This window comes from Plectropomus leopardus, chromosome 5 (assembly GCF_008729295.1).
Source record: "Plectropomus leopardus isolate mb chromosome 5, YSFRI_Pleo_2.0, whole genome shotgun sequence".
Lineage (NCBI taxonomy): Eukaryota > Metazoa > Chordata > Actinopteri > Perciformes > Serranidae > Plectropomus > Plectropomus leopardus.
Window position 1 is genome coordinate 13,778,351 of NC_056467.1, and position 12,023 is coordinate 13,790,373.

The 12,023-nt window shown below is 39.5% G+C and overlaps 1 protein-coding gene across 1 annotated transcript; it reads right to left on the minus strand.

Annotated features, from left to right (window-relative positions):
- Nucleotides 1-1,701: 1,701 nt before the first annotated feature.
- On the minus strand, nt 1,702-5,850 carry tyr (tyrosinase). Its single transcript, XM_042486951.1, has 5 exons — nt 5,023-5,850; nt 4,374-4,590; nt 3,282-3,429; nt 2,041-2,222; nt 1,702-1,949 (listed from the first exon to the last, which is right to left on the minus strand). Exons 1-5 carry the CDS (start codon nt 5,848-5,850, stop codon nt 1,702-1,704), a joined length of 1,623 nt encoding a protein of 540 aa, XP_042342885.1.
- Nucleotides 5,851-12,023: the final 6,173 nt, after the last annotated feature.

Genomic DNA, 12,023 nt, shown 5'->3' on the forward strand with positions numbered 1-12,023 from the left:
ATTCACCTGAAAATAAGAATGGCTTTGTTTTCGTTACCCGAGAATGAGCCATTTACATGTACATATAGAGCAGGTCCTCTTCCATGGAGTCTCCCATGTTGTTTCTACGATAGCCCAGAGTTGGCAAATTTAACACTGGCTCTAGATAGAGCCATTCATGCTTTAGCGTCAGCCACAGCAGTTCTCCCACACGCACGGCATATTAGAAGTTTCAGTTCTGCAGCCTCCCCACTAGATGCCCCTTAATCTCACACACTGGACCTTTAAAAGAATTGACTGTCTCAGGGAACGTGCGTTTAGTTTGCATTCCCACGTAAACGACAGATGAAAAATAAAAATCCCAGAAAAAACATTTGATTTGTATGATTTTAATGCAGCATGTACAAAGATTTATCACATTATCATGGCACTACCTACATTTCTTTAAAGATCACACTCATCAGAGCACACAGTGTTCCTTTAGCACCAGCGCTAACACACAGCAGAGTGTGTTGGAGATTTGTGAGTGATTTCACCTCTGAAAACAGCTTTACACTCAAAGACATCTATAAATTAACTGTTTAAAATTAGAGACATCAGTGAATGGTTGGCTTTTCAGTCCTTTACAGACAAGGACTTACTTTAATTTTGACACTCTGGTGAACACATGAAACTGGCAGTTTGGGGTCCTCCCCCAAGAATTTGAGTGTCATGCTCAATTTTCATGTATACATTTTTAACCTATGTGTATAGATTCATAACACAGGGGTGTACATACATTTTTGTGAGGAGTCTTGATGTTGATGATGAATTGCATCTAAAAAGGCCGTTTAGATTTCATTTACAATAGGAGGTCTGACATAATGCATTTTTTGCTGATGAAGAGAAAGATGTTGTTTGGTAGCAAGGACTTTAATGTTGTTCTGACACTGATGTATTCAATATGATGAAGCAAAAAATGTGACTTACAACCTGAGCAGTTATTATAGCTACAGTACAGCACACCTGACTTTAAATGATCTAAAACACTTCCTTTACCTTTAACCTCTCCTCAAGCTAAATTCATTACAGTTTATGTCTTGTAAACAGAATCACAGTTAGATAAGTGCCATACAATGAAAAACAAATTATGTCAAAGGCACCTGTGTTTCAAGGCAGCAAGGAAGGTAAATAAATAGCTGCATTACATCACATTTTTTGCTGATTCAAGCACAGATGCTGTCACTGACTGCTGAGTAGTTTGTATAAATAGACAGTAAATGTACTACAAGGTGAATGTTCTTACCTGACACAAGTCAGAGACCAAACACAAGAATACACTGTTGTGTGCCCTGTGAATAATTACATTTTCACTTGAACAATGCAAGTCTTACATTGTATAAATGTAGGATTTGTGTCATGGACAAAAATATTTGTAAAACTTTTTTAAAGTTTTTTTAAAACTTTAATTATTTATGTATAGAGACATGTTGCTAACATTTTTAAGTATAAAATTCAGCTAATGCCTCTAGTGCATTGGGGTGCAAAAGTCTCAGCAGTAAATATCTTGAAGGCAAAGACAACACAGAACTATCTGCTAGATGCCATATTCAATTAAAATAGATTTATTATGGGAAATCAGTAACAAATTAGGTCTTGATTCATTCATTTGTTTCATAAAAACAGTGAGTGTCCCTAACAGTTCGTTCATATAAAGCTGTTTGTGCAGTGTCTGTGTGTGTGTTACATGGTGGTCTGATATGAAGATGAACCTTCCTCCGAGCTGCTTTGCAGTAATGGCTGTCTCTCTCCGTAGCTCTGTGCCCTCTTCCTCCTCTGATTACGCTTCCACTTCCGTCTTGCAACAATAAGCAGTGCAGCGACGACTGCAGTGATCAACGCCCCAAGGATTCCAGCTCCCAGAAGCCATTGCCAGATCTCCTGGGCCTGCTGGAGGTAGGGGGTCAGGAACTCCTGAACAAACCTTTGACCTGTAATGAAGACACACAGGATGAGACTGTTTGACTGAAAGGAAAAGTTGTAGAAACACTTGCTTACTTATTTTGTTGTTTCTGCACTGACCAGGGTCCAACAGGTAGGCATACTCAAATCCCAGAGCTTTGTTGGTAAGGAAGTAGTCTCCGTTTCTGTAGAGAGGCAGGAAGGGCACCATGTAGTAACCATCATTGTGACCAATGGGAGCATTGGCACGTGGGTAGTGGGTCCGCAGAGGCTGGTTGGTTCTGAGCCAGCGCTCAAAGATGCTGGCAAAGAGAAGGAACAGGGAGATAAACAAGAGTGAATGTATAGAATGAAAAACATAGTGGAGGGGAAAGATGGATAAACATAGAATGGGAAATAAAATAAAAAGAATCATATAATAGTAATACCAAGGAAGTGCACAAAGAATATAAGAAGTAAAAGGAGAGAGACAACGATAATTAGAAAGGTGGAAATCAAATATCCTCAAAAGGGACTGTTGCTTTCCACCACAATGCTCATACATGATACATGCATTTGCATGTATGTGTATGAATGTCTTATCTATATATTTTTGTAAAAACATTAAGAGGCTTAAGAAGCCAACATTCATTAGTAATAATTTCTTTCAGGGGATGATTTCAGATGTTTCTTGAAACATTCAAAGATTCGAAAAAGCATCTCAACCATTTCAGGTGTCTTTGTTAACTACATAAAGCAAATGGCAGAGAAATGTTTATAAAACCTACATTGAGAAGACCAGGGATAATTTTAACACTTTCACTTTCTTCAGTGAAACTTGATAACAAGCTTTCAATATCTTAGGTTTTCTATAAACCTTATTTCATAATGTTACATTTCATCCCTGGCCATGTTACAACTAACCTGCACTAAGGAGTGAACCGTAGCATTTCACTCTTGTGTTTGAGACCAAACCATGCGTTTCTGTTTGTGTTACAGAGATAACATCTACAACATGTAATAGTGGACACATTTATCTAGTTTTAATTAAATTTTGAATGCACTGGCTAAAACCAGCTCCGAGATAATAGACAGAAAGGTCAAAAATATTACAAACATCTCCAGTCTTCCCTGTTTCTATTATTAAACCTCTTTTCCTCCGAACTCACTGTCAGTTACACTTGTCCTGTAACTGTTTACTTTTTTCCATACATTACTTTTTTCCCTTTAATTTATTGCCTGTTTCCCTCTGTTCATTACTGGCCCCTGTTTCTTTGACCTCTTTTTGAATTTTTTTTTATTCATAAATTATTGACCAGATGAATAATAGATTTTGTAGTCTTTACTCTCATTAGTAGAAGAGTTTGTGTGCATCATCCTACCTGTCGATGAAAGCGTGGTGCAGCAGGAATATGGGGTCGTTGGCTGAGCCCTGCACTGATGACATGGAGCCGTTCATGAAGACATGCAAGGCATTATGCATGGTGCTCTGGCCTGGCACTGCCATACCTGTCGTTGGACTGGCAAAACCTGAAGGTGGGGAGAAATGTGAGACATGGAGGTTTGCATGTGGGAGGAAGACAAATAGAGTAATGACAATGAATAATAAATAATAAGCGTAGAGAAGCTCCACATTTATATGTAAAACCTTTAATTTTGCTGCGGAAATGTCAAAATCCACTTAAAAGAAATTCTCTTACCACTTTTGATTTTTTGACAGTTGTACAGACTGGATGTACTCACGTCTAGTGCTCTTTCTTATATCTTTGAGACACTTTTGATATAACTGAAAAAGTTGATGTCCTGCACACTGGCAAGCAAGTGACTTGCTCAGCTTAATACCAGCTGGCTGTGGAAGCAGGCATTTGCAGTAGAATTAAAACGTTTTGAGAGAATCTTGCAGGAATTATTTCAAGATGTCAGTTTTTTAGAAACATAAAATTAATTTACTCAGTTTTTATAGGATGCATATTTTGATGCATTTGTGTGCATATATTTCATCCTGCTTGAAACTGAGTCTCACTACTTACTAACCTTACTTCTATTAATTACTATTAATTAAGTTTAGATAAGTGTATACAATGGTGTGATGGTAGTTGATGTATTGGGTACGCTATTTGGTCACAGAGGAGGAAGTAAATACTTGCCTTTTTAGCTGATTAGAAAGTATACTGTTAATGGCCAAAGAAAGAGGTGGGTGTAAGAGGTAGAAGGTAGATTTATTAGTCATTTTTTAAACAAAGTTTAAATTATCCCTGCTTAAACCCTACAGTACACCACTGAATGTGTATGTTTGTATTTGTGATGGCTTCTCTTTAAAAAAATACACACAGACAGATACACGTGACATGACCTAACTGAGCCAAAACTCATTCACTACATTAGACAGATTAGACCAACCATTAGGTTCAGGTTCAATGGAAGTACAGTAAAATGTGAGTGTGTGTGTGTGTGTGTGTGCCTGCCAATCCTACCCTCTATGACGTTTCTAAAGCTCATATTGGCAAATCGGTCCATGGGATCTGTCTCGTACTCGGGCAGGCTCACAGCAAATTCCACATCAGCTGTTGTGGGGAGTCTTGTCACGCGGTTTGGATCATGGTTCCCGGGGTTGCGCAACAGTGGACCCTCCCCAGTGGCATTACACAAAGCTTCTCGGTTGTTGTACTCCTCTGGCTGTGTGCAGATCACCTACACACACACACACAAACACTTTTAATGGGCTACGACGAGCCATTAGACCGCCATAGCTCCATCCGTCAGCGTGAAGTGCATGATATGATGTACTGCAAGATTTCTGACAGATTTCTCTGAATAACTCAGAATAAAGTTGCTGCATTGGATAAATCTTCAGGGATGCGGATACAAAGCTTGAGGATAAATTCCTAAAAAAAAATAATAATAAATTGCGGGTTTCCAATCAAATCTCTTAATTTCTTTTGGTTAAGAGGCTAGCTTTAAAAAAAAAAAACAAGACCTGCAGAGTGGAATGGAAATGAAACAAGCCTTTGTCTGTTTCTTAAAGGAATTTTTAGTGAGATTTGCTCATAGATCTGCACACAGTTAAACACACACACACACACACAAACACTCAATCGGAGAGAGAGAATTAAATGTTTTTACCTTCCATGAGGAGAAGACTGAAGCAGGGCTGATGAGGTTAGGATTGAGGGGGCTGCGTCCGCCCATCAGAGCATCTGTGCACACCTCACAGGTCTGGGCATCCCTCCAGTCCCAGTATGGGATGGTGAAGTTAAAATCTCCTGTCAGCTTTCTTATCTCATTCTCCCAGTGAAGTAGGTAGACTCGGTGCCACGGCAGAAATGCTGAAGACTCATGTGCAAAGTCGATGTCTCTCCAAACGTTCCCTGGCCCTCCCAGGAAAGCGTCCCTGGACACATAGTAGTGCATCCAGACAAACAGGTCATAGGTGTTGATGTCAGAGAACATGGGGTTCTCGCCATTTTCACCCATCTCTGCTCTTGTTGCTGTGGAGATCACATAGTCACGGCTGATGGTGTTCTTTGCCAGGTTCAGATAAGAGACAAACTTCTGTTGCTCAGCAGAGGACATGGTCAGGATGTTCCTGCGCACTGACTCCCTGTACTCAGCACAGTTTGAACCCCAGTAACCAAACCTGCACTCTCCACAGTTAAAACCTCCGTAGTTTCCAGCACAGCGACACGTCCGGTTGAAGAAAGCTAAAGGCCAGCGCTCTCTGTCATCAATCCCACTGTGCGGGTACTGGGGCCCATGGGGCTCCTCTGAGACCTCCACCTCAGTGCAAAAACCACGGCCTGACAGGGCGCCACAAGCTGAGCCATCACCATCCCACACTGGGCAACACTCTTTGGTCCGTAGTCCCTCTGAGTTGGCACATGGGCGAGGGAATTGGCATAAACAAGTCCCAATGAGCTGCAGCAGAACTACAGATATGTACAAGCTCCTCATGATGAAATGTCAGAGCAGCTCCAGTCTGAAGAGGGAATGTAAGCTCCTGCTGAAAAGATGGACAAAACAGAACCTGACAGATGGCAGCTGACAAGGTCAAAGAAAAGCAGCACAGAGGAAAAGATAAACTGCCGGAAAGTTACTTTTTGTTTGGTTACAAGCAGAGAAACACAAGATTCAACCAAATTTGATCCATTTAGATGGCGAAAGATGGCTTCTAAACTTGTAAAAATACAAACTCTTCAAGTTCCTCTAATTGAACAATTTCAAATTTACTTTAAAAAACTGCAGTTTGCAGGTGTTTGAAAGTTGTTACCCCTCTTCACTACCTTCTAACCCTCCACCAAACCTCCTGCCACCTCTCTCCTGCACCCAGCCAAGAGCCTCCTGTTCTCTCCCTACTCACTGAGCCGTTTTAGGGGCCGCCCTCTGACAAAGTGTGTGATCTCATTGTGATCTCACGCACTCACCATGGCACACACACACACACACACACACACACACACACACACACACACACACTTGCACGTGCACTCACCCACCATCACATGCTCAGGATAATATTCCTGATTCTTCTTATATTTTGTCTTGAGACCAGCTGACCTCTGCTCCACTATACCTCAGGCAGAAATGAATGCAGTGTGTGTGTGTGTGTGTGTGTGTGTGTGTGTGTGTGTGTGTGTGTGTGTGTGCACGCACCACCCCCTATCCTTGTCAAATGCAAGTCTGGAATTTATGCATGATCAAATGTGAGGTGTATGTGAAGTTGAACAGAAAAAAATGAGATACAAGAAACCGAAGACAAGAAGGCTGAAAACTGATATTACAAATTAATTAATGAGAATCAGGTTTTATGCCACATTGATTTCAAACTCTGCAGGTCATGTTCCACAGACTGCTACATCAAACATTTAATCTCACCAGTGTTTTACAGTATTGAGGATAAAATGCTAACCTTTAACCGTAACACTGTAAAAGCAAAAAATACTCAGTTGAGTGTTTTTTTATAATATAAATATTGCTGCTTTTCACTTTTGACTTTCCAATAATGTGTGACTGAGTGAAGATTTTCTTGGTGGAAGTTACAGCAATTGTGCCTCTTTCAGGTGTCACTGCCCTTATTCACAGTGTGCAGGCTATTATTTTCATTGTGCATCTGTGTCACACACACACACACACGCACACACACACACACACACTCACACACACACACCCACACACACACATAAAGTAACGATCACAGAGCTCATGTTCAAGGCTGACAAGATATTATGCAAACTGTGTCAACATTATTAACAATTTTAAAATATGGTGGTAATCAGTGGTTCAAAAATTACTTTTTAGAAAAATACAAATTACACGCATAGTTAATGAAAGCAAAATCCTATTTAAAGCACAAAAAAATAAGACTACTTGAGGATATTCTGCCAGTCCGGCATTTTTATATTATATTGATAATTATCTCTAGTGTTGCTGGAAATAGTAAAAGTAAAACTCCAGTGCACTGTATGTCCTGTCTTAGCAGTTTTACTAAGATGATACTTTGCTGTACTACATGCAGGATAAATAAATGAATAAATAGATAAAATATTTGTAAGAAAAACAACTAGAAATTCTCCAGAATTGTTAAGCACAATACTTGATTTTGGTTGCAATAATGTACAAAGGTGAACATTGCAGGTGACATGCTATCCTCAATATTCAGAAAATATTAAAAGTCCCCAAAAAGATGTCACCAGAGATCACAGGAACCACATAAAGTTGGGAGGAGAAATTGAAGACTCCTGCCTGGAAAGGATCCACCTCCCTCAGGTGCAAATACCTAATTTAATGAGAGTACATATTTGTTTTCTTCTCCTTTTGTTTACTCTTTTTGTGCAGCAGTCACAAAGTGAGCGTCTTCAATTTTTTTCCTTTAATACTTTGCTTTTCCTTAATCTTGCATCATATTTGTTGCCTTGGTTTATTTGTTTGTTTCGTTATTGCAAAGCTAAAACCCACACACAAACACACACGCACACACTGAACATTTAAATACCTGCCTTTGCTCTGTGCTCTGCTGCAAATGGAACCTGCTGCCTCCTTCTCATTCCTTGCTCATGTCATAGAAGTCATTTAAATCCCCCATAATTTTGTAACATAATTTTAATATAATTGAATTCTGGACGTGTTTCCCTATCTTTTTTATGTATGCATTTTTAAATATTTTTTAATGTATATGTTATTAAGTATAAATTTATTTTTAAAATATATTTGTCTACATTTCTTGCCAAGTTTCTCTTTGCCTTTTCCCCATATTTTCTATAGAAATCGAAACAATTTGCCCAATTTGGGGCAAAAGGTTTAAATACTTGTGAAAGGCATCTCGATGCAGCACAGGAGAAGTGATGTCAATCCCGGTTTCATGGGGTTAAACATTGTGTTATACAACAATATAACGTGCTCTTTGATAGTGTCCTCATCATCTGCACCACATGGTACAGCGTGACGATCATCCGCACGATACAAGAATGTACAATATGTGGAAACGAGAAAGAGTTTCCCCCCCACATGCTTTGTGTCGTCTAGCTCCACAGATCCGTACAGTCGGGCCCGGGGCAGAGAGTCATCTCCGCAAACCTCTGGATCACAAGCCGGTCACATGCTGCCGTAGCCAGGCACGGGGTGCAGCTTATCCCGCTGCAGGAACGCAGTGGAGCGCACAGGAATGACCATCACAGGATAAACCTGTCCGCAGGGCTGCTGCTCTGACAGAGAGGCAGACTGTGTGTGTGTGTGTGTGTGTGTGAGAGAGAGAGAGAGAGAGAGAAAGACAGAACTTTTTTCTTTGAACTTCAGAGTTTCACCTGCTTTAAAGCTCTAAAGTTACAGCAGTTCACCCCAGTAACTCCTGAATGTTTCAGCAACCACATGACATCAAGTAAAGATTTCTCATAAATCTCTTCTCAGTTGTACCCTAACAGACACAAGAGGGCAGCATGACCTCTATATTGCAGGAAACAGAGGTGCACCACAGGGTGACTGCCTGTCACAGTACAAGGTTTGTTTCCTGCTCATCAGTTGTAATAAGACAGTAGAGAGGGGGGACAGTAATGATCTGACCAGCTGGAGGTGTTTCATATGGTTATGTGACTTTTTTCAAGTTCACAAATCTGTTTGATATTAAAATCAACCCTGCCGCCCTGCACAGATGAAAGACAAATCTTCCGGGTTTCTGCTACAGGGGAGAGATATAATTTGCGCCTCCTTACCCAAGGAGATAATTCGTCTCTTTGCTAGAAAATGTGACTGAAAATTGGAACATTGCTTTTCAGCCTCATCTTGAAAACAGGTGGAACTGCACCTACCTGGCTTCTAACAGGTGAAGGGCTGGCTCAGGATAGAGCAGATGGAAGTGGAAAAGTGCTGGTGAAACTCTGTGTTGTGTTGTGTGTGTGTGTGTGTGCGTGCGTGTGTGTGTGTGTGTCTGTATTAGGAGCAAGGATGGTCAGAGGGTATGACCTATGACCTGTGACCCTATGCTCCTCATCTGTATCTGGAAAGTGAGGCAGATAGATCTCCAATCTCTATATAACTGATAATGATCATCTATTAATCATTTAAAGAGAAAAAGTCACCATCTCACTTCTCAAATGTGAATATAATCTGTTTTCTTATTGTAATGTAAATTGAATATCTTCATTCATTCATTCATTTCATATTTTGTCAACAAATGATGAATCAATTAATGGAGAAAATAAGATTAATCGATAAAGAAAATAATCATTGGTTGCAGCTCTGATATGTATGTATAGATGGATATTTTCACTTTTTTGGGACTTATCAAATTTTCTTATTTCATTTCTGCAAGGTAAAACCCACATACTGCTGCAGCATCCCCAGTTTGTGTGCTGTTCCTGGTACTCAGAGACACCATGACAGCTTGTCAACCTGTGCTGACAGTTAACATCGACATTGAGGCTGCTTTTAGTTTGTATGCACCCAGACTCTGGAACAACCTGCCACAGAATCTGAGGACATACTCTCTTCTTTAAGGTACATTGAATTTGCATTTCTCTTTAAAAAAAACCCCAAACAGATAAATAACAAAAAACACAGTGTTGTGCTCCATTAAATCCACACCTGTTCCAGTGGGCTTCTTCTTTCAGGGAGATTTATGTGATTTTATCTTGCAGTAATTTCATAATTATGTATAAATTTCCCAATGACATCAGACTTTTCCTCTTGATTACAGTGTGTTTCAACTAGTTTCAACATTTTTGCAGAGTCGTATTGCATCATGGTGAAGTAGGTGCAGATGTCTGTCTTTGGTGTCAAAATGTCACATGAGAACTGATGACATTGTGACATTCTCAAAATGCCTTTTAGACCTTTTTAAGGATTTTAAGAAAATTATTTTAAAGAAAATGAAAATTAGGAAATATTTAGAAAGTGTAAAATACCTGCTGAGGACATGAACATAACATTCAACATGATTTATGCTTAAAAGGAACTAAATACCAGAGGGTGAATGTTAACCACATGTCACAATCTTATTTTTTTTAATTCACTTTAAACAAATAAGTGAAATTAAACCCCAAATGTTACTTGTTTAAATGAAGCAGAAATCACATAACATGAGAGTGAATGCTTCATAACTGACGTCCTCGTTTCTCCGTTGGCATTATGCGGTTGTAGTTTTTTCCCCCCCCCTTTATTTGTCCTACTTAGAGTGGGAATATCACAGACAAGCGACAACCCTGTAAATCAGCTATGTGTCTATGGCAACCATGGGTATCTACTGTTATTTGAAATGCCATTGAATAATTGATTTGCCGACTGTGACACTGACTCTCTTGTGCTCTTGATTTGCGGAGGAGTGTTGCAAAAAAGAGAATTTTACCCTATGGATGTTTAGCTGCGTGTGACTTGTACATATAGTTACACAAACACACACACACTCACACACACAGTGCAGGAGTGTTTCATACCATCACTGTAATCTTATTTTCTTGTAGCCAGGGGACCTGTCGCTATATGATGCACTCCACTGCAGCCCACACACTTTGCTTAACAGTGTCAGTGTCAGATTAAGCACATACAGAGTGATAACTGGCTAGTTTTTGTATCATACCTGCCAATCCAGTTCTCCCTGATTTAACACACTCTGCTCTGTCACACATTTCAATATTTATGTGCTTATTGATCCAAGTTTGCATCTATCACATATTAAGTGTCCTTTTTAGCAATTCATGATTTGAGTTTGTGTGTGTGTGTGTGTGTGTGTGTGTGAAAGAGAGAGAGAGAGAGAGAGAGAGAGAGAGTTTGACTGGCATCATATGAGACGAACAGAACAGATCCATCAGCTGCTTGTTGATTTTCTGTTTTACAATGGCACTGACGGGTTGCCATGGAAATGTGACCCCTCATTCTGGCATTTCATCCATCCTTAACAGCTCTATTTAGAAAATCAAGAACACAACGTGATGCGACAGTGGTCAGACGCTCTCTTGTTAATGTCTGAGTGATCAAGGAAATTCTTAAAACTGTGTGTGCAAGGATCTATTTATGTGATGAAGGGGATTCTCCGATAGACGTCTTACCAGTAACATTTATGTGTTTCTTAAATAGAGATCTGCAAGGTCTGATCTAAACTCTAAGCAGATAACAAGTGTTCATTCAGGCTTAGAGCTGGGGCATACGAGCAGATGAAGGATTATTAGAGACTGAATCCTCCAAAGTCTTCATTTTAACAGCAAATGTGTCACAATGCATCGACAAAGCTGTGCCATCCAAGAAATGCCAACTTTTCCTAAATCTGCAGCACACTCAAGCTAGCAGGGAACATTCCCACAACATTAGCTAACATAACCCAGCAGTTGCAATAATGTCTTTAAGAAAACATTTAAATCTAATGTTCAAAGAATGTTTTAAGGATTTTTTTATCATTTCAAATAATGTCCCTATAAAGTAAATGCTGACTAAGACATAACATTATATCTGCAACACCCCGAATGTTAGAATGAGAACAAAGGAAGAATGTTTTAAAAGCAACATTCAGAACATGTTACAGAGTTTACAGACATTTTTTAAAATGAAAATGTAATGTTATTTGAATATGTTAACAAAAAAGAATATATATATAATGTTTTTAGAGAATGTTACCCAAACTTTAAGAGGAACGTTCTGGGAAC

What these genes read in the sequence shown, in the direction of transcription:
- tyr (XM_042486951.1), bottom strand. Translation starts at nt 5,850, where the DNA reads ATGAGGAGCTTGTACATATCTGTAGTTCTGCTGCAGCTCATTGGGACT. An exon ending in CACCACGCTTTCATCGACAG is followed by an intron (nt 2,223 to 3,281) that starts GTAGGATGATGC and finishes TCTCTTTGCCAG; the next exon opens with CATCTTTGAGCGCTGGCTCA. An exon ending in TGCCTACCTGTTGGACCCTG is followed by an intron (nt 1,950 to 2,040) that starts GTCAGTGCAGAA and finishes TCTTCATTACAG; the next exon opens with GTCAAAGGTTTGTTCAGGAG.